At 39.0% G+C, this 25,906-nt stretch overlaps 2 protein-coding genes across 2 annotated transcripts in view; one reads left to right on the forward strand and one right to left on the reverse strand.

Annotated features, from left to right (window-relative positions):
- The window catches only part of LOC135086941 (uncharacterized), a 422,922-nt gene that overhangs the window by 12,514 nt on the left and 384,502 nt on the right, over positions 1-25,906 (reverse strand). The window lies entirely within an intron of this gene.
- LOC135087223 (uncharacterized) lies at positions 8,110-13,980 on the forward strand. The gene is made up of 8 exons (XM_063982062.1): positions 8,110-8,123; positions 8,476-8,728; positions 9,719-9,826; positions 10,852-11,342; positions 12,336-12,436; positions 12,517-12,614; positions 13,390-13,545; positions 13,927-13,980. The coding sequence occupies exons 1-8, from the start codon at positions 8,110-8,112 to the stop codon at positions 13,978-13,980; spliced, it is 1,275 nt and encodes a 424-aa protein (XP_063838132.1).

Here is a 25,906-nt window from a genome sequence, read left to right on the forward strand (position 1 = left end):
CGAATGGTGATAATGGATTGCCAATGATCTTAAAAATATCTCTACCATCTCTTCTTTCCAATGATATATCACACGTAGTAATTAGATATTGAAATTTATTACAAATTCAAAGTTTATGGAAGAAAATGGAGTAATAATACGAAAATTATCCGTACAGTTTCTTCAAACATCTCATATTTTCTGCTATACTCCTTTTCATAACTACTTTTGTGTGTTTTTTTAAATCACGTTATGAAGAAGAGTTTAAAAAAATTCAAAATCAACTTTGTATTCAATAATTTTTGTATTATTACTCCATTTTCTTCCATAAACTTTGAATTTTTGTCAAATTTTAATATCTAATTACAACGTGTGATATATCATTAGAAAGAAGAGAAACTAGAGATATTTTTAAGATTATTGGCAATCCATTATCACCACTAATTTTTGTTTCAATCGAATTCGAAGTAGAATTTTTTTCGTGGTTTGTACTTTTGTTAGACTTTGGCGGCTCGTAACTAGCTATTCAATCATTATCTGGATCAGAAATTTATTTTATTTGAATAAAGACATATTCGATATTAATATCCAATAAAAAAAACTGTTTAAATCAAGCGAGAAAAAAAATTGAAGCAGTTTTTAGGTCAAATTTCGGAAAAATCTGAAAAAAGTATAAAAATTGACATATCTCCTAAACTATAAAACTTTAGTCATAGAAAGTAAGGTTCAATAATTAGCAAATGACCTCCTCTAATATGCGTATTAGCTATGGCGGGTTCAGTTCCAGTCACCCTGTATATAATTATATTACTAGATTAAGTTCAGTGTTATAAAAGTTTTACTTGATTAGGCTTAGTGAAATAGAAATCTACCATATAAAACAATATTATATTGGTTTTATCTTTATTAAAAAATCAACTTTATGTATCCTGCAGTTAGTTACAATACTTTGTAACATTAACACGTATTAAAATAATTTCAATTACTTATAATTAAAACGATCATATTTTTTGGAATTTAAACATTAGCAATACAATTACATCTAATCAAACATTAACAATATTTTAAAGCTAATCAACAGTTTTGAGATATCTTTATTTCTTATCAACTAAGTTGAGATCTTGGTTTCTTTGAAAGTATTTTTTAATTTTTGTTCAGACAAGAAGAGGAATCATGACATCTAGAATTAGATAGCACTGAATGCTTCTTACATACACATCTTTTAGTAGAACCTGTACAGGGTGTTTGGCGGAAGGATAGACAATTTTCGTGGGTGTATAGGTGTAAGGTCATTTTAAGAATGCAAGTTCGACCATTTGACTTTAAGTGAGAAAATCTAAGTTTAGGAAAGAAACTGGAATAATAATACAAAAATTATCCATACAAAGTAGATTATGGACTTTTTTTTTTAAATTTCTTCATAACGAGTAATTATTTTTAATTTGATTTTGAAACAAAACACACAAAAATAGTTATGAAAAGGAGTATAACAGAAAATTTAACGATGTTTCAAGACACTTTGTATGGATATTTTTTGTATTATTATTCCATTTTCTTCCCTAAACTTTGATTTTTTGACGAATTTCAATATCTAACTACCACGTGTGGTACCTATATCATTGGAAAGAAGAGAAGCTAGAGATGTTTTTAAACTCATTGGTAGTCCATTATCACCATCAATTTTTTTTTAAATCGAAATCTAAGTTGAATTTTTTATCGTGGTTTGTACTTTTGTTAAACTTTGACGGCTCGTAACTAGATTTAATCATTATCTGGATCTCAAGTTTATTTTATTTGACTAAAAACATATTCAAAAAAGTAGCTCACTTAGAGTCAAATGGGCGAACTTGTATTCTTAAAATGACCTTACCTATACACCCACGAAGATTGTCTAACCTTCCGCCAAACACCCTGTATATTCGATTTTTACAGGAACATACCTTGGCCACCAAAGCGCGACAATTTTTGGCATATTTCTCTCAGTGACAAGTTTTCATTTGGTGTAGGTTCATTCAAAGTAATGTTTGAAAGCTGCTGTATTACATTTCTGGGTAACCAATCTTTCAGGATACCAACTGATGTTCCAATTTTATGACTTCACTAGCTATTTCACTAAACTTACTAATCTAGTAATATAAGTATATCACTAAACTTGTACCGTTTTATAACTATATTCCTAGTGAGATAGTAATGAATCGCTTTCGTATTACTATGTTACGGTATATAATTATATCCCTAGGGATATAACTATATTACGGCTTTATCTATCTTACTGCGACATATATATTCTTTGTTTATATTTAAACTAGCGGCCGCCCGCGACTTCGTACGCGTGGATCCCGTTTTACGTCCTTAGGGGTGGAGTTTCGTAAAATCCTTTCTTAGCGGATGCCTATGTCATAACATCTACCTGCATGCCAAAGGACATTGTCAGAAATCGCCTAAAAACCGCCCAAAAACATTAACCCATCATAATTATTTTCTAATTTTTTTAATACATTAAGCACCCTTTCATTCTAATGGACACTTAAGCATTGAAAAATTAAATAAATAAGTCTTTTAACGTTTATTCTATAATACTATTACAACTTCCGGACGTTTTGGTGCGTGGCATGGTCTAAAACCTATCAAGTTCCATAATTTTTGCCGATAAAATCTGTACGAGGCATTACCGTACTTTATTGCTGGGAGTCCATGGTATAGTGATGTTCCTGCGGCCATCATAGACAATAAAATATCGATTTTGAAAATAAAATAAATCGATTACACTGCTTTGAAGACTAGATTTGCGTTAAAAGCTAAAAAGATATTGACACTATTACAAGAAGCTATTTAAAGTGTCCAACTGGTCGAAGGTCGTAAATAAAATAAAAATAATTAGGACCATAAACTGATATTCATGGTATCATAACTGTAAAAGTGTCAGAATCCGATGTTGAATCCAATGCCAGTTGAAGTGAGAGAAACATAATATATCAACCTAGTATAGTTGCCAGTCTCTCATAATCTATGCCAATGAGGGTTTTCGCGATTGAAAAATCCGCCAGATGGCAATACGTAGACGTGAGGTCTAAATGCTGCATGATTGGTTATTTTTGACATGACATTGACAGATATGTCAAAATCCACCAATCATGCAGCATTTTCGCGATTGAAAAATCTCGCGGATTTTTCAATCGCGAAAACCCTCATTCATAGCACATGTATAATAATAGACCAAATGAACTTTTATAGATTGTGAAAGAGAAGATAAAGATTTTATTAAAATCTTGCAACGAGGTAGTTTTTCAGTAGAAACCAGGATTGGATAATCGCTACAGGCAAGTATCAGAACATTTTATAAATATTTTTAATCGATTATATCCTTGTGAATCGTTTTAATAAATTGTCATTTTACTTTTTCAATTAAAACTTTTTCAATCCCTAGTCTTGTCAAACTGTCATAATGTCAACAAATTATAAATGTCACGTCAGTTGACTCAATTTCAGTCTTCTGTGCGTTTATTGTATTTTTATTTCAATGAAATAGTGCTAAAGAGTTAGTACTAAAAGTGAAAGCCTTTTTTCAGAAAGAAAACCAATGTGGTGCCCTTATTATTCATACTGTTTGAAAGTTACAAGTCAGTGATACAGAGTTGCCGCCATTATAACTACGTGGTGATACCATACCAAAGAAGAAGTTTTCCTAAACACTTGTGTTATTTTTATATGTGACCAAATAAAAAGGATTAATTCTACTGCTCAAATGGAATAACTTGTCCCAAGAGACCGAATATAAAAAAAAACCTCTCCATAGAAATTATCACCATCACGAGGATGTGAATTTTTTTGAGAATTTGATATTGGTCCTGAAAGAAAAGTAGTTGTATTTCAGTAGTAGAATCAACCCTTCTTGTTTCATCAGCAAGAGTAACTATAAAAACGCCCTGTAGGTAGGTATTATTAAGCTGAAGAGTTTGTTTAGTGTCAAAGACTGTCACACAGTGTAACTTAAATTGGCATTATATTATGATAATGAACATAAAAACTTAAATATTTGTTAATATTTTTTCTATTTATTTATTTTCCCAAAGCTTCACAGTGACAGCTGAAACAGCAATACTGTTGTAAAACTAAACTTAGAACAAACTATTACAAATATTTTACAAATTAAAATAAAACCGCATGTTGCTTTACTTTCTCGTATAGGTAATAAATGTAATTAATGGCTAGATTATTAATGTTACTTTGTTACCCTCAATAGTGAGGAGATCTTATAAAATGGTAACCCTGATTTTCATTGTCATTCAAGTGCTCTTTCTTCGCATAGGCTTCTGTGATTTGGCCAAGGGCCACACACATTGCGATAACATTATGCGACATTGATTTGACAGCAGCGGAGTGAAGTCTTGCGACTATGCAAAATGATACCCTGTAATCGTAGCGCATATAGACATAGACGGGGCGGGGCACATAGCTCGTAGAGCTGATGGCCGCTGGGGCAGGAAAGTTCTTGAGTGGCGACCACGAGCCGAAAGACGTAGCGTGGGCAGGCCTCCCACTAGGTGGACCGACGATCTGGTGAAGGTCGCGGGAGGTGCCTGTATGCGAGCGGTGCAGGATCGGTCTTCGTGGAAATCCTTGGGGGAGGCCTTTGTCCAGCAGTGGACGTCTTTTCGGCTGAAACGAACGAACGAACGATACGTATTACCACTATTTACCGGACATTACTATTTATTGTATACTCGCCGGATTACACGTAGGAGCACGCGCGTTACAGCTTCGGCCTTGCATTATTATAAGATCTTGTTCCGCCATTTTTCGAACTTCCTCCGTGAGGATATCCACGCCGAATTCTATGATGAACCTATCAAAAGTCATATTCTGCAATGTCAAAATTAATTTGCCGAAATTCGCCGAGCCAGCTATGTCAAATAATATTATTAGGTGTCAAACAGGATACGTTCAGAAATTAATATTACGATTTTAAAGATAAGACGGACAACTTTTTATTGACGAAGTTGCTGGGACAGCTAGAAACTATTTTTTTCCGGCACTTTAAGAAAATAATAAATGAATGAAAACGCAGCGTGGGACGTCCACCCACAAGGTGGACCGACGACCTGATAAAGGTAGCGGGAAGGCGCTGGATGCAGGCCGCTACCAACCGTGCGATGTGGAAGTCATTGGGGGAGGCCTATGTTCAGCAGTGGACGTCCTGTGGCTGAAATGATGACGATGATGATGAAATTAATGAAAATGACAAATCTTCGAACGTGGATAATACCATGCCAAAGTAATCATATAATTTTGGCACCTTAATAACTATTGCCGTTTTTGTTGTAAAAATCATGCAGCGCTACTTGCGGATATTATTAGAAAGAAAACTATGTAGGCTCTAGATCTGAAGCCGCTTTAACGAACACGAAGTGCTCATCCAATGCGGCGTATTTTCTTCCAGTCTTTAGTCAGGACTTTAGTCGAATTAAAACCCCAGTTGAACGTGATATAGCCGCACTAGAATACGGTGCTTTTTTGCATAATCGCAAGACTTCGTTCCGGTGTCGACCGAATGTTATCACGATGTATGTGGCCCAGGGGTTACTGTAGCCGCTAAGGTTTGAAACTTCTTGCTTAAAATATTGTAGTCTTTGGCATAGACTACGACGGTAGTCATGGAGATAGGAGTTTGTTATCTCGTGTCAGATGTAAATGGTGAAAAGAAAACCCATGATTCGTGTTATTTTTATGCAATATGTAGGTATTTTATAAAAGTGGAACCCCGAGTGATCTCCAAAACCCATTCTATTAATACGATTCGGCTTCGATATCTATAATACAATAGGAGTTTATTTCATGTGTCAGATGACAAGGGTGAAAACAACCTACGATTCATGTTGTTTATTTACGTGCAATATGTGGGCATATTATAAAAGTGGAATGCCGAGTTGTATTTCTAAAACTTGTTCTATTATTTTATACTAGGTATTTGGCTGCGACTCGGCGTGACGACAATACAAAACATTTTTCGCGAATCGGTGTTCATACATTCACACAATACATTAGACGCCATGTTGTCATAAATGACATATTATAAAATCGCTGTGATTTAATATTCTTAATCATTAATTTTATGGCAAGTGTCCATCAGGAATCATTGTTCTTACACACAGAATCGTATTATTTCGCTTTCGGGTAGTAATATGTCAAAATTGTTGGTTCTTAGGCGAACAATGTATGGAGAACGAACATTGTCCTTTCAGCCCGATCCGTCCAGTGGTTTGGGCTGTGCGTCGATAGATCACTATGTCAGTCAGTCAGTCACCTTTGAGTTATATATATTTAGATAGTCGTCTGGACATTTTTAAGCAAAAATATACCTTTATTTCACCAAAGGATTTTGTTATTTTTGCCCGTCCGAGCGGCTGTCCACCACAATGCACATCAAAGAAAAGTTATCAAAACAACACAACCAGTAACCACTACGGTATCTTATGCAATCGTCATCATAGGTGCTACTTTGCAACAATTAATTAATGTGTATCTGATTCGCTGTTGACTGTACGTGAAAATATCCAACCGTTAATAACAACACAACTTGCTGTGAATTTAATTTGCACGTGCAATTTTCTCATAATACGATGATTCTATTAAAATGATTACATTTATGATTTGACAGGACAGTTATTATTAAATTGAGAATATTACCTACTCGTGCGGGTTATATCCGCATTAAAATGATGAACAGTGGGTTTGCTTGTACAATCCTTTAGAGAGCAAGCGTGTGACTTGTCCCTAAATTTCTTGTTCAGTTATTTTGCCGTAAAAACTTACCACGGGCCGGAAGACGTGGGTATAGGCCCCCCACTAGGTGGACCGACGATCTGGTGAAGGCTTGAAGGGAAGAACCAGGATGCGGGCAGCGCGGCATCAGTCGTTGTGGAAATCCTTGGGGGAGACCCTAGGCCTTTGTCCAGTCACTGCTGGACGTCATCTATCTATCTATATCTATATCTATATATATAAAAGAAAGTCGTGTTAGTTACTCCACTTATAACTCAAGAACGGCTGAACCGATTTAGCTGAAAATTGTCAGGGAGGTAGTTTAGAGCCAGGAGAAGGACATAGGATACTTTTTATCCCGTTCGAAATAAAAAAAAAAGTCTGCTTATTTATTGCCATTAAGGCGGAACAAAGTTCGCCGGGTCAGCTAGTAATATATAAAAGAAAGTCGTGTTAGTTACACCACTTATAACTCAAGAACGGCTGAACCGATTTAGCTGAAAATTGTCAGGGAGGTAGTTTAGAGCCAGGAGAAGGACATAGGATACTTTTTATCCCGTTCGAAATTAAAAAAAAGTCTGCTTATTTATTGCCATTAAGGCGGGACAAAGTTCGCCGGGTCAGCTAGTACTTATAATAAATCTGTAGAGAGGTCAATTCTGTACATGAAATATAATTTCAAAATAACTATCAGGGGGTGATGAGTGATCGATACTGATGCCAAAAATGCAATCAGTAAAATTTTTGTCTGTCTGTACCTATGTTCTTATAGAAACAAAAACTACTCGACGGATTTTAACGAAACTTGGTACAATATTTTTTCATACTCCTGGACAGGTTATAGTATACTTAGGAATTCCCACGGGAACTGGAATTACTAGCGGGAAAATCCTTTTGTATGAAAAATCTAAACCGCTTAAGTTAGACGCTTGAAATTTGACATGCAGGTATCTTAGTAAACTTAAAGCTTAGTTACAACAGGATATTGCAAAATTCCCACGGGAACGGGAGTTAGCGGGAAAAAACATTTGTATGAAAAAATTTAAACACCGGGGTAAAACGGGATCCACGCGTAGGTACGAAGTGCGGGCGGCCGCTAGTTTGACATAAAAGTACGAACGAACGAAACATGTTCAGCGGGTTTTTTCCTGCTTTTTCATTGTGCTTAATATTTTTACGTTATAATTATTTTGCAAAAATCTACTGAATCGTTATTCATCAATTCCATGAACTGCAATAAAGATAATACAACTGACTTAATTAAAATTGACAAACAAGCACGCCATTCATAGCTCTTTATTCAGTTGTTGTGGTAGTTTATGGAATTTTTAAATTTCTTTGTTGAATCCCTGTAGGCAATTCTTTGCAATGTTATTCACAAGGTATGTATTGCAGTACACATTGGTCAAGTATTTCTACTCGTATGTACATCTAATCGTTTATACCTGAACGGCCACCCGGTCTACGAGCTAGGAAGACATTTAGGCAGATCTTCCCCCTGGTGGACCAACGGGAAGGATGCGGGAAGCGCCTGAATGCAGCTATCGTAGGACCGTGGGCGTGGTTACTCCTGGGAAGGATCTTTGTCTAGCAGTGGAGGAATTTAGTTTGAAAAAGAAATGAAATCACCTCACCTACCTATTTGTTGTGTCTTTTGTTAATCGACTTTGATTCTGCGTAGTTAGTAGTAAGTATAATAAATATTAAAAACCTTTACACAGCAAATTTTTGCAGAACAAAAAGTCCGTTAGCACTGAAGTACTTTAAAAGTGTAAGAACCTTTATGGTCGCCCCAGGCGCATGGCCGGCGGAAATATTCGGAGAGAAGCTCTCGGTGCTCGTGATATTTCACAGGGCGACTCTGCCGTACCACACGAGCCTCATTGTCGTCGGAAAATTTTACTACATATGGATGCACATGGATGAGTTAAGTTTTCTCGATTTGGGACATATGATTATAACAGCGCTTTTAGGAACACTAACAGCGGTGAGTGTCTTTGTTCTCGGATAGAGAATGGTTGATATACAATGTGTCCGGGCATGTAGTGATCAAACTTTAAGGGCGAAATCTAGGGACAATTTTATCGATAAAAATACTTCAAATTTGGGGCCATTCCCATTTATCGCAAAATTACAAGGATTTAAGTTTTTCATTTTTAGTTTTCACCTCTTCCTTCAAAAACAAGTGAAAGCGTGGGTAGCTTAACATTAATAAGCAAATTTATATTTTATATTATGCGATAGCCAATAAAATTATCTATTAGTAGAAGTAGAAAACAGACACAAGTTTCATACATTTTATGGGAGTAAGAATGGATTTCATTATGGCATTGATATAAAATATTTGCTAATGTTAAGCTCCCACACTTTCACTTGTTTTTGAAGAAAGAGGTGAAACCTAAAAATTAAAAATTTAAAGCCATGTAATTTTTCGAGAAATGGGCCAAATTTGAAGTATTTTCATCGATAAAATTGTCCATAGATTACGCCCTTAAAGTTTGATCACTACATGCCCGGACAAACTGTATAATAAGGTCACCTCCAAAAGACAGAAGAAATTTTAATAGGGCATCTAATTATATTAGTAAAATTGCAGCATTAAAACTAAAACAAATGGCTAAATTTCTGTTTTTAATTTCCCTAACAAACTAAATGCAATATTTTTTTTTTGGTTTATCGGCCCTCTCTGTCATTTTCACATTATTTACATACGTGACGTCCTTGTACACGGATGCACTGTCTGGCACGATCAATGCCATGCCTCCGGAAGTCCGGACCGCACTGAGCACTTCGGGTTCACTCGACATAACATCAAAAAATCTCGAAAACTAGCATTCTAAAAATATGGTTGTATTATCTAAAACGAATTAATTTAAGATGTTTTATTTGTCCCTTAAATCTCGTTTGTCTTTTGGAGGTGACCTTATATTACCTAATATTGGTTTATGTGTGGAAAGCCAACCTATTACGTTTACAGGTCCGAAGTGTAGTACCACAATTGCAGAGCTATCATAAGTTGCTGCTAAAATTTATAAATTTGATGCATTTGATGCATTCCACAAATAAAGGACCGTATTACAATCAGGTAAATAATTGGGTACTTATCGGAATCGGAACAAATCAAGAGTGATCGCAATTTGGTCCAATTTAACCCTACAAAGACAAAAGTTTGCGCGTTCACCGCCAAAAAGTTGCCGTTTGTCGTATCCCGCTGTTTCGAGAGCACTCCCCTAACTGCCTCAGCCAATATCGGAATCCTTGGTGTCGACATATCGAGCGAAGTCCAGTTCCGTGGTTAAGGCTAAATTAGCCTCGAAGAAGCTTGGTGTGCTCAATAGATCGAGACGGTATTTCACTCCAGCCCATCGTCTGCAACTTTACAAGGCGCAGGTTTGGCCTCATATGGAATACTGTTCTCACCTTTGGGCAGGTGCGCCCCAGTACAAGCTTCTCCCTCTAGCCCGCATTGAACGGAGAGCAGCTCGAATCGTTGACTGCCAGGACATTTCGGATCGGCTTGACCCCTTGGCGCTGCGTAGAGATGTATCCTCACTGTACATCTTATATCGCATGTATCACGGGGAGTGCTCCGAAGAATTATCCGGACTTATTCTTGCCGCCACTTTTCGCCACCGATCTACCCGACAGCACTTCCACCCCCATCACTTAGATGGTTGGTAGTACGTTTCTCTAGAAACTTCCTGCCCCGTACAACCAAACTGTGGAATGGACTGTCGTCTGCGGTGTTTCCGGACGGATACGACCTGCAAGCTTTCAAGAGGAGAGCGTATCTTCAGTTCTTCACCTTAAAGGCCGGCAACGCACCTGTAACGCCCCTGGATCTGCGGGTATCTATGGGCGACGGTAATCACTTACCATCAGGTGATCCGTCTGCTCGTTTGCCTCCTGTCACATAAAAAAAAAGTGCTTTGAACAGAATAAAACTTGCATTGAATATGAATTTATAAAATATGTATTTTTCTTGAAGTTGATTCCGATTATTTTAATTGATCAGTAGCTTACAAGAAGTTGCAGTATTTAACGATAATTATCTAAGTAATTAATGTAAAATCATCCATATAATTAATCACATAATTATGTTTTTTCCAGATGAACGATACTGTCGACAAAGTTAGTTCTTATTATACAAAATTTTCGTTAGTAATAATTTTTTTTTCTTGCTCGATGTTTAACTTTATACCATTATGTAATAATGTTGCAAACGTATTTATTTTTAAAACTGAAAACTACACTTTGGAATTTTCTTTATATTACCAATATCCCGGAATTGACCCGAGCGATTACTTCACGACTACATCGATATACAATGTCTATCTGTCGTACAATTGCGCTATTATGGTGTTTGGACTAGATCTAATATTGTTTTTAATAATTTTCCAAATAATCGGGCACGTGTACATCCTGAGATACAACCTTGAGAACTTTCGGTGGCCAAAAAATAAAGTGGTTTTCAAACTAGGGGATATTTTAAAATACAAAATGAACGAGAGCATCACATCCGAAATGTTTGACGCAGAAGAAAACAAAGAAGTGCATTTTAAATTGGCAGAATGCATTGAACATCATAAAGAAATAATTGGGTATGTTGTTGTTATTAATGTTTGGAATAACCCATAAGGGGATTCACACCGAAATGAATTCACACCACAACGAATGTCGCCTGAGATAAAGTCCCCGGCACAGATCTTGAGCGCAAAGGGAATGTTTTGATTATTTTTAGGTATATTTGCAAAGGTAGTCCCAGTAGCGACAAATTATAAAAGAATATCGCCAAGTCGAGCAAAAAGGCGGCACGGCCGTACCATCCTTTTCTCGAAGCAATTCAGGCCATTTTCGACCCCCTGTAACTTCGTTGTGGATAAAACTAGAAGACTGAATTTTCAGTAACCGTGCAGGCATTGTAAAGACACGGTATATTTCAAATTTCATTCAATTTAAATAAGTAGTTTAAGAATTATAATGGGTCAAAGTTTCTTAATTTTGTCACTCACTGACTGACTGACTGACTCACCGATCATCAAAATTCTAAGGCACTTCTAGCAGACCTAGAAGCTTCAAATTTGGAATAAAGTAGTGTTTGGTGTATGAATCAAGGAAAAACTAAAATATTTTGGGGCACGGTAGTGCAACCGCTAAGTCTACCAAAATTTTTCAATTTTGGTCCAGTTTTATAAATATTTAACTACTTACCTAAATAACTTTGTAATACCATCTATATATAAAGGCGCACGGTAATATGAAATATGGTACTGTGTTGAGACTTGTTAAATTAAGGATTAATAATAAGGATTAATAAATCTTTGGACAATTTCACACAGCGCCAGCTAGCCCCAAAGTAAGCAACTTAATGCTTGTGTTATGGGTGCTAGCTTAACGGATATACTACTTATATACTTTTTTTTTTAAATACATAAATATTATACATAGTCACACCCAGACCCGTCACAGAAATTAAAAAATTCATAAATTCGTGCACTATTTAATCACATTAATGTATGGCTACATAATATACCTAGTTTAAAGCGGTGATTAAGATTGGTGGTAGATAGAAAATAATTGAGAATCTGCTTTAGATTTACGGATGAACTTTCGGCATTGTTCGGGCCCATTTTAGCCTGTACCTATTTGTTTCATCTTGTTGGCTGTAGCTTGTTACTACTGGAATGTTCAGAAGGTACATATTTTTATACTCACTAACATAGTTAACGTTAAGGGATTAACATTTAATTACAAAAATGCGTGTTTGAATTGCAGGTGGATATGGTGCAATGTTACGTTATGGGCCACTGACTTTACTCATATACGGTCAACTGATTCAAATGTCAGTCATTTTTGAGATGTTAGGTTCAGAGGTTAGTACGATATTTCTCCAACGTTGGTGCCAATAATATCTATCTACTAGATCAGGGTTTCCCAATTTTTTTTTTCCAAGGAACCCTAATTGATTATACTTTTCCTAGCGGAACCCCCGTACTACTCCGCCCGCCCGCACGCCCTGCCCCTCCCTTGTGCGTAAACAAGTCGGTGCGAGCGAACAACGTCGGTCACGAAACGTGGGATAATATTTTTTACGGAACCCTTGCGGCCTTTCCACGGAACCCCAGGGTTCCGCGGACCACCATTCGGGAACCGCTGTACTAGATCCACACGATGGATGAGTGGCGTAGGAACGTAGGAGCCGGCACAAAAGATTATACAGAATGTCCCAAAAAGTAGTGTCAAGCCGAAGCCCAAAAGGTAGAGCATGACTAGGGCTACCCGAACCACCCCCATGTATGTTCCGCGATTTTTGATAGTTTTCGAGATATGATTGTTTTAAATTTCTGTGCTTAGGCCCTTTTTTGGTGGCGCGAATAGTTAAGGTATATGCCTAATTTTTTTATTATTATTAGATGAATACTAGGCCTAGCTGATTTAAAAGTATTTACATCCATAAAACTAAAAAAGTTAACACATCATACAGGATGTTTTTAAAAAATCATAACTCGAAAACAATCAAAGTAATGGTGATTCGGGTAGCCCTAGTGAATCTCTATCTCTGGGCTTCGAATTGACACTACTTTTTGGGACACCCTATATATTAACACATTACTTTATAACTAAGTACATTATAAATATTGATTGCAGACTGAAAAGTTGCCAGATTCAGCTTACTTCCTGCCGTGGGAGTGCATGGACACCAGCAACCGGCGGACGGCGTGCATCATGCTGCACAAGATGCAGTACAAGATCAGCCTCAAGGCGCTGGGGCTGGCGGCCGTCGGCGTCAGCACCATGACCGGGGTAAGGAATACGCGTACTTCTATGTAGATATAGCGAGACAGATTCAGCTTACTTCCTGCCGTGGGAGTGCATGGACACCAGCAACCGGCGGACGGCGTGCATCATGCTGCACAAGATGCAGTACAAGATCAGCCTCAAGGCGCTGGGGCTGGCGGCCGTCGGCGTCAGCACCATGACCGGGGTAAGGAATACGAGTCCTTCAATGTAGATATGCCGGGACAGAGTTACCTACTCTTTAAAGTGCACCCATTTTCAAGCGCACCTAATGCGGTGCACCTAAATTAGTTTACGAAGCGCACCTTTCAAATACTAAGTTGTTTCTACGATTGTCTTACTGTATTTCACGGAAAATGTTAATTATTTTTGGTATTATTGTTTCAGATATTGAAGACAACATTTTCATACTACGCATTTCTGCAAACAATGGGAGATTAGCAAAATCGAACTCGTCTTTAATTTAATTTGCTTAAAAAAAGATTTTGTCTTGTAATTTTCATGTTTCTATCTATTATATTTGTGGCTTCTCAGAATAAACAATGATAACTAGCAATAAATAAGTGGATAATGAAAAAAATTCTCAGTTCCATCTGAATTGTAACAACTCTTTCAATTAAATTATATACACGTATTCTAAATAATTGTCTTTTACTTTAGGCACCTTACTATGTATTAGGTAGATAGCCTATACATATATTTTGCCAACTTAGCACCTATTAAGTAAAACTATCTAAGATGACGGCTGCTTCACCTCAGGTATAATTTCATGAGCCATTTCTGTAAATTAACTAACTATCCTCACTCAGTATACCTGGAAAGTACTTAATGGTGCGCCCAGTGTGGACGCACCATAACATCAACGAGTAGAGTACTATCGGCCACAGTTACAGCTAGCCATTTCCGGTCACGTCATCTCGTTCTATCGCAAAGAATCACCATTTGATGAGAGCGAGAGAAAAATTGCCCACTGGTAGTGATTGCCCACTTTAAGAATAATATTGTCAGGTGCTGACTTTAAATCACTCTAGTTAGATTTGAATATACTAAGTAGATGGCTCCAAGATCAATAATAAATAATAAATAATAAAAAATGTATTTTTATTACCATCGAACCATGTAATGTACTGTAGATTGAAAATTTACAATAAGCAACACTAAAAAAGACAGTATTTTCGGATTTTGTTAAGACGGGTGAACGTGTTTCTCAAACAGGTAAAGAATTTAACAATTTTGTTAAAGAATTACATTCTTAAAGGTTTTTTTTTTGCAAGTTATTTAATATTCAACTAATGGTGTATAGTCATGATGAAATTAAAAGTGTTTTCTTCATTAGCAATGAAAATATTATTATCTGATAAAATTTGATTTCTAACGGTCATTTTAACGGTGGGTAATCACTGCACGTAAATCTGCATATTTTTAGTTATTGCCCACCATCATTTCAGTTATTGCCATAAATGTTTTTAATGTCTATAGTTATTGCCCAGGGCAATTATTATTAGAGTGTTGTCACTAGGGTTTCTGATTTCTCGACCTATTTTTTTTCTCGAGTTTCGAGAATTCTCGAGGCCAAAGTCTCGAGTTTTCTCGGGTCTCGAGTCTTTTAATAAAAACTGCTGAAATCGGTTGAAATTTAATAAAAACACAGGTTTTTTTAATCTAATATACCTACTTTTATGCACAACAATCAATATTAGAATTTAGTACCACTTATTTTGGTAAGGAAATAAACAAAAAATAAAATCTTCTTTCATAATAATTATTTAATAATAATCATAACAAAAGTCATAAAGTCGCGTGTACTTTAAGGATAAATAACAATAAAAATCTGGAGCTACAATTGAATCACTTGTTTTCTAAAGAACACAAGTCCAAATAGCAAAATTACGATAAATAAATAAATAAATTTTCATTTTTTTTAAACTTTAGTCGATACTACGCTTCCACGCAATCTATGCACATGTCGTGGCAGCTTTTAATTAAGGCTACACTATAAACACGTACTGTTTTCAATGTTTTTTCCAGTTAATTGTGTATGTCTTATTAGCTGTCCTTAAATAAATAAATAAATAGTATTTTTTATGAACAAAAAAACTTTTTAATTATTTTTTAAATTTCTTACAGATAACGACTTGAATAAACTTTACGAGGAGGCACGAGTACCTAACCTAACGTCTGTTAGGTAAGGTAACTGTCTAGTTAACAAATTTTTCAGTCTTTAAATCAGTCAGATTAAACATACATAATAAATATAGCATACTCGTTGGTGAACATTATTACTTAGTTTCGATTGAGATCATTACTTGCAAATCAAATCAGTTAAAAAATGAAAGACTATGCCAGTCTAAAAGCAACGTTGACCTATTAAATAATAAAAAACTTACTTTTGTCTAAGAAAATAGGCTTTCAAGAATATTAAAGCTTCAAAATCGGAACTCGAGAATTCTCGAGCTCCGGTAATTTTTTTCTCGTCTCGAATGAAGCCAAATTTCTCGAGTTTTCTCGAGTTCGAGAAAGCTCGAGCAGAAACCCTAGTTGTCACCATGCTGTAACAGTTGTTAGCGACGTCGACCAAGGAAATACGCTAACTTATTAATTAGAATCGATTAGCAACATTAATAGTCAGATAATGTTGTAAAATAATCAATTAGAGTCGATTAGAGATAAATAACATTCCATCTCTTTCTCACATTATCTGTCATCTCGCTTGCACATCAATTACTCTTCCACACACTTCTGGAATATTCGAGAGAAAAAGAAACGGGACGGCAACATCGGACCTCTCGCTTCGAACATTCCAGAACTATGGTCCAGAACATGAGAGACAGAGACAGGAATATCGGGAGAGAAAGGGATGGATATAGCCCGGGGCCCTATAAATACGGAGCGAGGCGCTCCGGGAGACAAGTTTAAGTTAAAGTTGAGCAAGCAACAAGTGATCTGAAGAAGCAAGAACTGAGAAAAGGAAGCGAATAATAAACGCGAGAAGTCTCAGCAAGTGAAATAGTGGTTTTATTCCTGCAAGTAGCACCTACTACGCCTGACATAGTAAGGGCAAGCTCTCAACGGCAGTCATCATCGTCCGGTCAGCGCTCTCGAACACACACAAACGCATACAGTCCACTGCAGATCACCACATTTTCCTGGTCCTTCGAGCCGGATCACCACATTTTCCTGGTCCTTCGAGCCGGATCACCACATTTTCCTGGTCCTTCGAGCCGGATTACGGGAATAGCGAAGATGCCTGTCACCAGGTCGGAGAAGCTACGAGGTGCCGCCGCCGCGGCTAACGCCGCCGCCGCAGGGAGAATTACGTCGCCGCCGGTTCATGGAGGAAGTACTCCGACGGAAACCACGGATACTTCATCAACGCTGACCCCGTATCCCGCCGGGGGCGCGTCCTCACCGCGCATCGCCAGGGACCACGCCGCGCCGGCTGTTAGCACCCGGGTTATGGGAGAGCCCGGCGTGCATTTGGGAAGAGGGGAACCAGCACCGCGCTCCTACACAGAGGAGATAACCGCCGACGTCACGAAGCCACACGAAGCACTGAGGGCCCGTATCGCGGAAGCAGAGAAGAGACGTGCCGCCGCCGCCGCCGCCGCCGCCGCCGCCTCCACGCCCACCGCGGCCAATGTTGCCGCCGCCTCTGCCGCCGCCGCGACTCCCGCGACTACGGTGACCACCGTGCCGACTGTTGAAGGACAGTACGCGCCACCCACGCCGCAAGTACATGAACAAACGCCGCGACTGTCACGAGTGAATCAAGACACGCGCTCCGTCCGCTCGTCAAGAAGAAGGGCAGAAATAGAGGCCAAATTAAGAGTGGCCCGCCAGGAACTGGAAGTTGCCAAAGCGGAATTGGAGTTGGCCCAATTGGATTCCGACATGGAAGAGGATCCAGAAGAAGTGCAGTACAGGCAAATGCAGATTGAAGATTGGTCGAAACACTCGAGCATCATCGCCGAGAGGGTACCGCCGAAACCACAGCCGCTACCGCCGCCGCCGACCGCTGCGCCGCTGCCGCCGCCGCCGCAAGTTCTACCGCCGCCGCCGCAAGTTCTACCGCTGCCGTCGTCGCCGTCGCCGCCGCAAGTGTTGCCGCCGTTGCCGCCGCAAGTGTTGCCGCCGACGCCGCCGCCGCAGCCACTAACTTCGGAAGGGAGGACCGATATTCAAGAATTGGCCATGGCCATCACCAAGCTGTCACAGAGGGCAGAGGGTGGCCTCACGAGACAACTGGTCGACCTCCCAAGTTTCAATGGCGCATGTGAAGAATGGCTCGCGTTCAGAAGGTCGTATGAAGACACCGCGCGCTCCTTCACGCCGGCACAGAATTTGGCGCGACTTCGAAGGTGTCTCCAGGGGCACGCGAGGGAGGCAGTCAAGAGCCTCCTGTTCACCGCCGAGGATCCGGAAGAGCTGATGAAGAGCCTGGAGGTCCGGTTCGGCAGACCTGGAGCGATAGCCCTGGCGGAGTTGAAGAAGATGGAAAGGCTGCCAAGGGTCAACGAGTCATCGGGGGAGATCTGCATGTTTGCCAGCCGAGTCCGCAATGCCGTGGCCACCATCAGGGCACTCGGCAAGACAGAATATTTGTGCGCACCAGGGGCCGTGGAGTGTCTTATAGAGAAGATGCCGCCGACCATGAAGTCTCGGTGGCTCATTTACCAACGTGAGCGCCGGGCAGAGGGAAAACCAGCGCTCGAACTCATGTACGACTTCATGGAAGTTGAAGCAGATATGAACAGCGACTACGCTCCCCCGGAAGTGTCCTGGGATCAGAAGAGGAACACGTTCAAGAGGCCGATCCACCACGTCCCACAAGCGGAGGGATACTACGAAGATCAGAAGACCGACGTGAAGAAGTGCCCAGAATGCCGAGAAGATCACTGGCTGTACGAGTGCAAGAGGTACAGGGAATCCAGTGTAGACGAAAAATGGGAAATGGCGAAGAAGGCAAGAATGTGCTTCAAATGCCTGCGCTTCAAGCATGCTAGAAACACATGCCGGGCACAGCCGTGCAAGAAGTGCACGAGGTGGCATCACATCAGTCTTCACTCGGAGAAGTCTGCAGCAACGAAGACTCAAGAGAAACCCGTCAAAGGAGTTGTGTCGTCGGTGCACGCCACGAGCTGCAGAAGGACCTACCTCAAAATGACGCCGGTAAACCTCTACGGGCCCAAAGGGACAGCAAAAGTGCTCGCGCTCCTGGACGAAGGGTCCACCGTCACGCTGCTGGACTCATCAGTGGCGAAGAAGATTGGGGCGCAAGGGAAGCCGGAAGCCATCACCATCGAGATGGTCGGGGGGAACGGAATGGTGAAGAGCAAGTCCCAGAAGATCAACATGAAGATCAAGGGGGTCCATTGTAGAAATAAACTCAACATGGAAGCGAGAACTATCGACAACTTGAAGCTGACCAAGCAAGGTGTCGAAGAAGGAATGCTTCAGAACTGGAAACACCTGAAGAAAATTAAGAAGAAGCTGGTCTACGACAAAGAAGTACCTAGACTTCTGATTGGGCAAGACAATTGGGGGCTGATAGTCACACGGAGACTACGCAGAGGGAAGGCCTCCGAACCAGTTGCCTCTTTGACCAGCCTTGGATGGGTTCTGCATGGATCCAACACTGGAGGAAGTGATCCAGTGAAGTTAGTGCACCACAGCAGACTAGTAGAAGATGGAACGGAAGCCTTGGTTCACCAACACTTCGAGAAAGAGGACATCGGAGTGGAACCACGTCGGCCATGCAACGACGCCGACAAACGGGCTCGCAGTGTCCTGAAGAAGACCAGCAGAGGGCATCAGGCACATCAGCGTCTCATCAAGAGGAAGTTGGAAAAAGATCCAGCGTTGAAGACTTTGAAGAAAGATCGCTTCGAGATGAAGGATGAATACACCGGAGAGGAGAAGAATTCTCAAGTTGTTGCCACATTGAAGGTAACACCAGAAGTCACTCCGGACCCGAAGAGATTCTCCGATTGGACTCAACTGCTACCTCATCGGGAAGGCAAACTGGAGGACAACGCAGCGCTTCTGGCAAAGATGGCTAAAAGAGTACCTGCCAACTTTGATGCCAAGGAAGATAGCCGGTCGGGAGACAGAAGACCCTCAAGTCGGCGACGTCGCCCTGAGATTCGACGCAACGCCACCAAGAAACTCTTGGCCACGAGAGAAAGTACAGCGGGTATACCCTGGTCCAGACAGAAGAGAACGAGTCCTCGACGTGCGAACACCCGGAGGAGTGCTACGGCGACCGACGCGACGAGTGGTAGTCCTGGTTCCTGCCAAGACGTCGCATCCGGAAGAGGGAGTGCTTCGCACTGCGGGGGAGATTGTTAGCGACGTCGACCAAGGAAATACGCTAACTTATTAATTAGAATCGATTAGCAACATTAATAGTCAGATAATGTTGTAAAATAATCAATTAGAGTCGATTAGAGATAAATAACATTCCATCTCTTTCTCACATTATCTGTCATCTCGCTTGCACATCAATTACTCTTCCACACACTTCTGGAATATTCGAGAGAAAAAGAAACGGGACGGCAACATCGGACCTCTCGCTTCGAACATTCCAGAACTATGGTCCAGAACATGAGAGACAGAGACAGGAATATCGGGAGAGAAAGGGATGGATATAGCCCGGGGCCCTATAAATACGGAGCGAGGCGCTCCGGGAGACAAGTTTAAGTTAAAGTTGAGCAAGCAACAAGTGATCTGAAGAAGCAAGAACTGAGAAAAGGAAGCGAATAATAAACGCGAGAAGTCTCAGCAAGTGAAATAGTGGTTTTATTCCTGCAAGTAGCACCTACTACGCCTGACATAGTAAGGGCAAGCTCTCAACGGCAGTCATCATCGTCCGGTCAGCGCTCTCGAACACACACAAACGCATACAGTCCACTGCAGATCACCACATTTTCCTGGTCCTTCGAGCCGGATCACCACAACAGTGCTTTTAAATTCCTCATTGCTAGACTTGGTGTTGCAATTTACAGGCATAAATATTGAAATGGCTATAAATTTTTCGTTTTCAGTAGTCCAAAGACACCAAAAGTTCAATATAGCAAAGAAAAGGAGAATGCCCAAAAGTGGTATCGCTCGAAATCTAATTGTACATTGAGGGTACCACACCGTAAATTCCTTTCTTCATTTGTAATGATTTGCGAAAGTAGTAAGAAATTGTAAAACCTCCGGAATAAAATCCGATTTTAATAAAAAGTATTGTAACAACGAGCTGCAATCAGCAACACCTGTCACCGAGCAACGACACTACGTAGCCGTAGTTCGCACGGTTATCAATAGATGATGAGAACAGTGCCGTTCGTAGTTAGCTCGCGATATCATTTGATTTTTTCCCGTCCTTAAGTAGTCAGGGCAAGATTGTCCGTATGCCGGTGCGTCTTCCATTGCATAGGAGCTTGAAGCGTACAGTAGCATCCATCTCTGGATTTGTTGGACCTTGTAGCGTTACTAGGCATCGGAACGTTTATTCTCGCCGACTAGTGCTGGCGTACGGGATCATCCATCTATTGGATATTCCGGACCTTGCATCTCCGCGCCGCGACACCGCGTACTACTACTTAGTGGTTGTCTTGTCACTCATTGTGCTGTACCTACTCAGAAACTCTGAAGTAAACGGATATTATACTGAAGCACTGAGTCTTTCATTGAAGAACCTACTACAGTATTTGTTTATTTCCGTACCGGGAGGTAGTGGCGAAAAAGTCGGTGTTGCCAATGTTAAAAATATAGTGATAGCAAAGATAGATCTATTTGATTTAAATCGATTCATTCATATCTATTATGACATCATTAATAAAATGAACTAAAAATATCAATCTAAAGTATATAAAAATTATTATCCCCTTGCAAAATGGTATAAATAACATTGGTATGCACGCAAGATTATTTTGTGTTTATATCTGATCCTAATCAAGTAACGTAGGCTTTGGCGTAGCTAGGGTTTTTTTCTAGGTAGGGTAACTATCCACAATTAATATAAAACAAGTATTCTAAGGTAAAACCTGTAGCTACGCCAATGGACACCATTCATTTCACTTAAACCAAAATTACGTCAAAGTCCGGAGTTTTATAAAAAAAAAATAACTGTGCCAAATAGTCCACTATGCATACTATAAATTAAGCTTTATTCGATTAATGTAACTACAATGAATTTGATAGCGATAATACCAACTCCCATAGTCACTTGGGCATTCTCCTTTGCAAAAAGCGATCGAAGCTGTTACAAGATGTATCCAAAAATTTATTCTATAAGACCAATTGCTGAAAAATATGGTTTGGCTTGAAAAAAAATGATAAAAATTCAAATGCAAATACAAAAAAATTACACCCTTATTCACAAACGATACTTACATAGGTATGTGAAGCAGCAACCCTTTGCGAAATAAGACATTTTTCAATGCGTTCCATAAGGCAAGGAGGGTTTTCGCGAATGAAAGATCCGCTAGATGGCGGGACGTGGATTTGGGGTCTGACTGCTGCGTGATTGGTGGATTTTGACATATCTGTCAATGTCATGTCAAAAAATAACCAATCATGCAGCATTTGGACCTCGCGTCTACGTATTGCCATCTGGCGGATTTTTCATTCGCGAAAACCCTCATTCATAAACAATACTTAGAGTAGGCGCACACCGTTGATTTTTAGTTGGCCGATAGTTGTGCCCGATTTTAATTTGTATGAAGAATCGGCCAAATCGAATCGGCGTAGTGTGCGCACTCCCATACATGCCCATACTGATCAACTGCCCGACTAAACTATCGGCCGACGAAAAATCAACGGTGTGCGCACTGCACCTACTTTTAGACGACCCTTGACTAGGCGAAATCACAGTGTTGAATAAAGCTCTGTGATTGGTTCGTTTATGTTACGCAGTTCACTCCGCTAACTGATATTCCTGTCATTCAAACGGTCAACGGTTTTTATGTAATAACATTTTGTGGATTTGTGAATTTAACAAAATATGAATTAAACTACAACTATCAGGAGTATCAGGTATCAGTATGAATACTTCGATTTCATTGTTTATTTTCATTCAATAATAAAACACTAACTTGAGCAGTAATAAAAATAGTGAAAATCATGTTTCAATCATTATTTTTCAGATCAAAAAAGCTGCCGTTTTCTTCTTCCGAAAGAGAGCTGATTATAATTTTTTTTTATAATAAATATTTTTTTTTTTTTTTATAAATAAATATCCTTAGACATTTTACACTGCGCTTCTAGTTCCAAACTAAGCATAGCTTGTACTATGGGTACTAGACAACGGATATAAACATACTTAAATACTTTTTTTTTTGTAAATACATACTTATTATACATAGAAAACACCCAGTCCAATACAAACAAATATGTTCATGCACACAAATGTTTGTACTGTGCGGGAATCGAACCCGCTACCTCCGGAATAGTAGTCCGTTTCGAACCACTACACCAAACGGCCGACAAAATTGAGCTTGTAGCTTGAGATTGTAGCTATAATAAGAGGACGGCCTATTATTGAAGACAAGCATATTACTTAATCCTCTCTAAAATATCGAGTTGAAGAAGCAGGCCTGGGAAAATCTAACAGTGGCTTACAATTCTCAACCATATTTTATGTTTCACAAAGGCTCACACATCAACTGAAAAGCTGCTGGAATAATTTAAAGACCCAAAGAAAGAAAGAACTCTCTCAGGAATCAATCAAACGTTCCCAACACCCACTAGTAAGTAATGTTTTTAAAATATAGTAGGTAGGTAGATTATATGAGGAATAACTAAGCAAAGTATACCTACTCAAAGAAATTAAATTCATAATTTGCTTTAATTTCAGGTAGCAAGAAATTAAGATTAGTAGTAGCAAGAATGAAGATTAAGACAGAAACAAGAATCAAATGCACCACATTGAATATACAAAAAGACCAAGCTATGCACGAGTTGGGGTTACAAAGAGAAAAAAATTTGATAGCAAGAGAAAATAATTTATTAGAACATGAAAAAAAGATTCATGATTTACAAATACATAAAATTAAATTAGACATTAAAGATTGATGAAAATAAAACTTCATAAATAATTTTATGTTTTATTTGCCACTTGCAACTGATACATAGGTGGCACTGGAAGGCCTCTCACAGTTAATTTCCTCAGGTCTTCTTTTATCAGTGGTAAAAGTATGAACAGTACCCCATCTTTGGAAAACCTAAACTAAATTCGTCTGAATTGCAATAATCAAAGGAATTTTGGGAATCCCGTACCTATCACTTTTCTGGTACCTACTTATTCTACTTTGCTCATTGATAAAATTATCAAATTACTCTTCACTACTGTAATCCATTGTAAGATGATATTAATCGAATACAACCATAAATAAAGCAAACAAACCTCAAAAACGAGAATAACCTAAAAATTTTGACGTAAATAGACACTATGCGTTGCGTAATACAGGTCCCTGGCTACCTTATCTTTGTGTTCATTCTAAGGGACGCATAGTGCTTGTCACCACTGAAGTATCGTCTATGAATAGGTTTTTGGGACCCTGTGCGTACTATGAGGCCTCAAAGTAATGTTTGTGAATACGGGTGTAAATCTACTAGTGAAAATGTTAACTGTAAGAAAATAGATACATCTTTAGGGAAGAAGAACCAACAACTAATTGAACATTCTGAGCAACCACTTGAACCGATTTCAAAGAAGATAAAAAAGGAAATACATACAAAATTTACATATAAAATTCACATTTTTGTGTCATCTTTATTTTGAAGTACCTAGATGATTCTGTCTCTGGCGAATCTGACTCATCAACATCAGCTCAAGAAACATTCTATCCTACTAGTCCTACTATCCTACTAATATTATAAATGCGAAAGTTTGGATGTCTGGATGTCTGGATGTCGGGATGTCTGGATGTCTGGATGTCTGGATGTCTGGATGTCTGGATGTCTGGATGTCTGGATGTCTGGATGTCTGGATGTCTGGATGTCTGGATGTCTGGATGTCTGGATGTCTGGATGTCTGGATGTCTGGATGTCTGGATGTCTGGATGTCTGGATGTCTGGATGTCTGGATGTCTGGATGTCTGGATGTCTGGATGTCTGGATGTCTGGATGTCTGGATGTCTGGATGTCTGGATGTCTGGATGTCTGGATGTCTGGATGTCTGGATGTCTGGATGTCTGGATGTCTGGATGTCTGGATGTCTGGATGTCGGGATGTTTGTTACTCTTTCACGCAAAAACTACTGAACGGATTTTGTTGAAACTTTACAGTATTATTTTTTGTAACCCAGATTAACATATATAAGGCTATAATTTATGCCGATCTGTGACACTAAATTTCACGCGGGTGAAGCCGCGGGCAAAAGCTAGTTTGATATAGGTAAAAAAGCCAAACGCAATTTATTTTAAAAATTTTAAGACCGTACTACTTATTGGAATTTGAGTTTAATGTTTAAAAGCCTATTTTGTAATCTAAGATTGATTATTTTATGTACGTTTAAAGTGTATTTTGCTTTAAGATACGAGGTCGCAAAGTTGAAAAATCGGAAAAATATATAAATACCAATTTTCATTACTCCCGGAAAACATTCCAGGTAAAACTACCAAATGACTAGACTAAAGGTCTGTCAAAGAAAACTGGTGCACCATTATAGAAACCATAGAAAATACCCTTGTCTACCATAAGTAGTACTGAGTTCCCAAGGTCAAATGCAGACTTATTACCTTGGTAATAACACATTTAATTTGATACGAATTTAATTTGCGATTGTACACGTGCGATTTTCTCATAATATAAAAAGTTATTACATTTTTTATACTCATTCGCGTGTCATCTGTCATAAAAAATATTAATCAGAAAAACTATTTATTAATACCAAAGCATAGTAGCTAATAGGTACCTAATGACTTTTCATACGGCCAAAATGTGAAATCATCGATTTCCCATACAAATTTCTGTTTAAAGTACTACCACCCGGCTGCAGTTCTGCTGAAGACACGTCTTAAAGTTAACTAAAGTAATGACTAACGAAAGGTCGCTGTAAAAGTTAAAACCCACACTGACAACCGACTATTAACAGAATGATAAATAAAAACTATCCTTTGTTATTCCCAAATGAACTAGGTACCTACTTATCCTCATACCATTTACATTGGTAACAAGGCAGACAGACAGTTACATAGGCATTTGTAATAAATATGTTAGTTAGTTGTATTAAGATACGGATAGCATTATCAGGAAAATTTAATTCAGAATAATGAATTATCTTAATAATACGCAGTGGGTCATTAGATTGAATTTTAAAATGTTTTGATCAAGATTATGTTGTGAAGGAGTGAGTTACTGAACCAGTTTTTATCGT

Source organism: Ostrinia nubilalis, chromosome Z, assembly GCF_963855985.1.
Source record: "Ostrinia nubilalis chromosome Z, ilOstNubi1.1, whole genome shotgun sequence".
Classification (NCBI taxonomy): domain Eukaryota; kingdom Metazoa; phylum Arthropoda; class Insecta; order Lepidoptera; family Crambidae; genus Ostrinia; species Ostrinia nubilalis.

Bases quoted from the DNA above. Each gene is read 5' to 3' on its own strand.
- LOC135087223 (XM_063982062.1), top strand. The intron at 12,615-13,389 runs GTTAGTACGATA...TATTGATTGCAG, and splicing joins TTGAGATGTTAGGTTCAGAG to ACTGAAAAGTTGCCAGATTC. The intron at 13,546-13,926 runs GTAAGGAATACG...TTATTGTTTCAG, and splicing joins GCGTCAGCACCATGACCGGG to ATATTGAAGACAACATTTTC.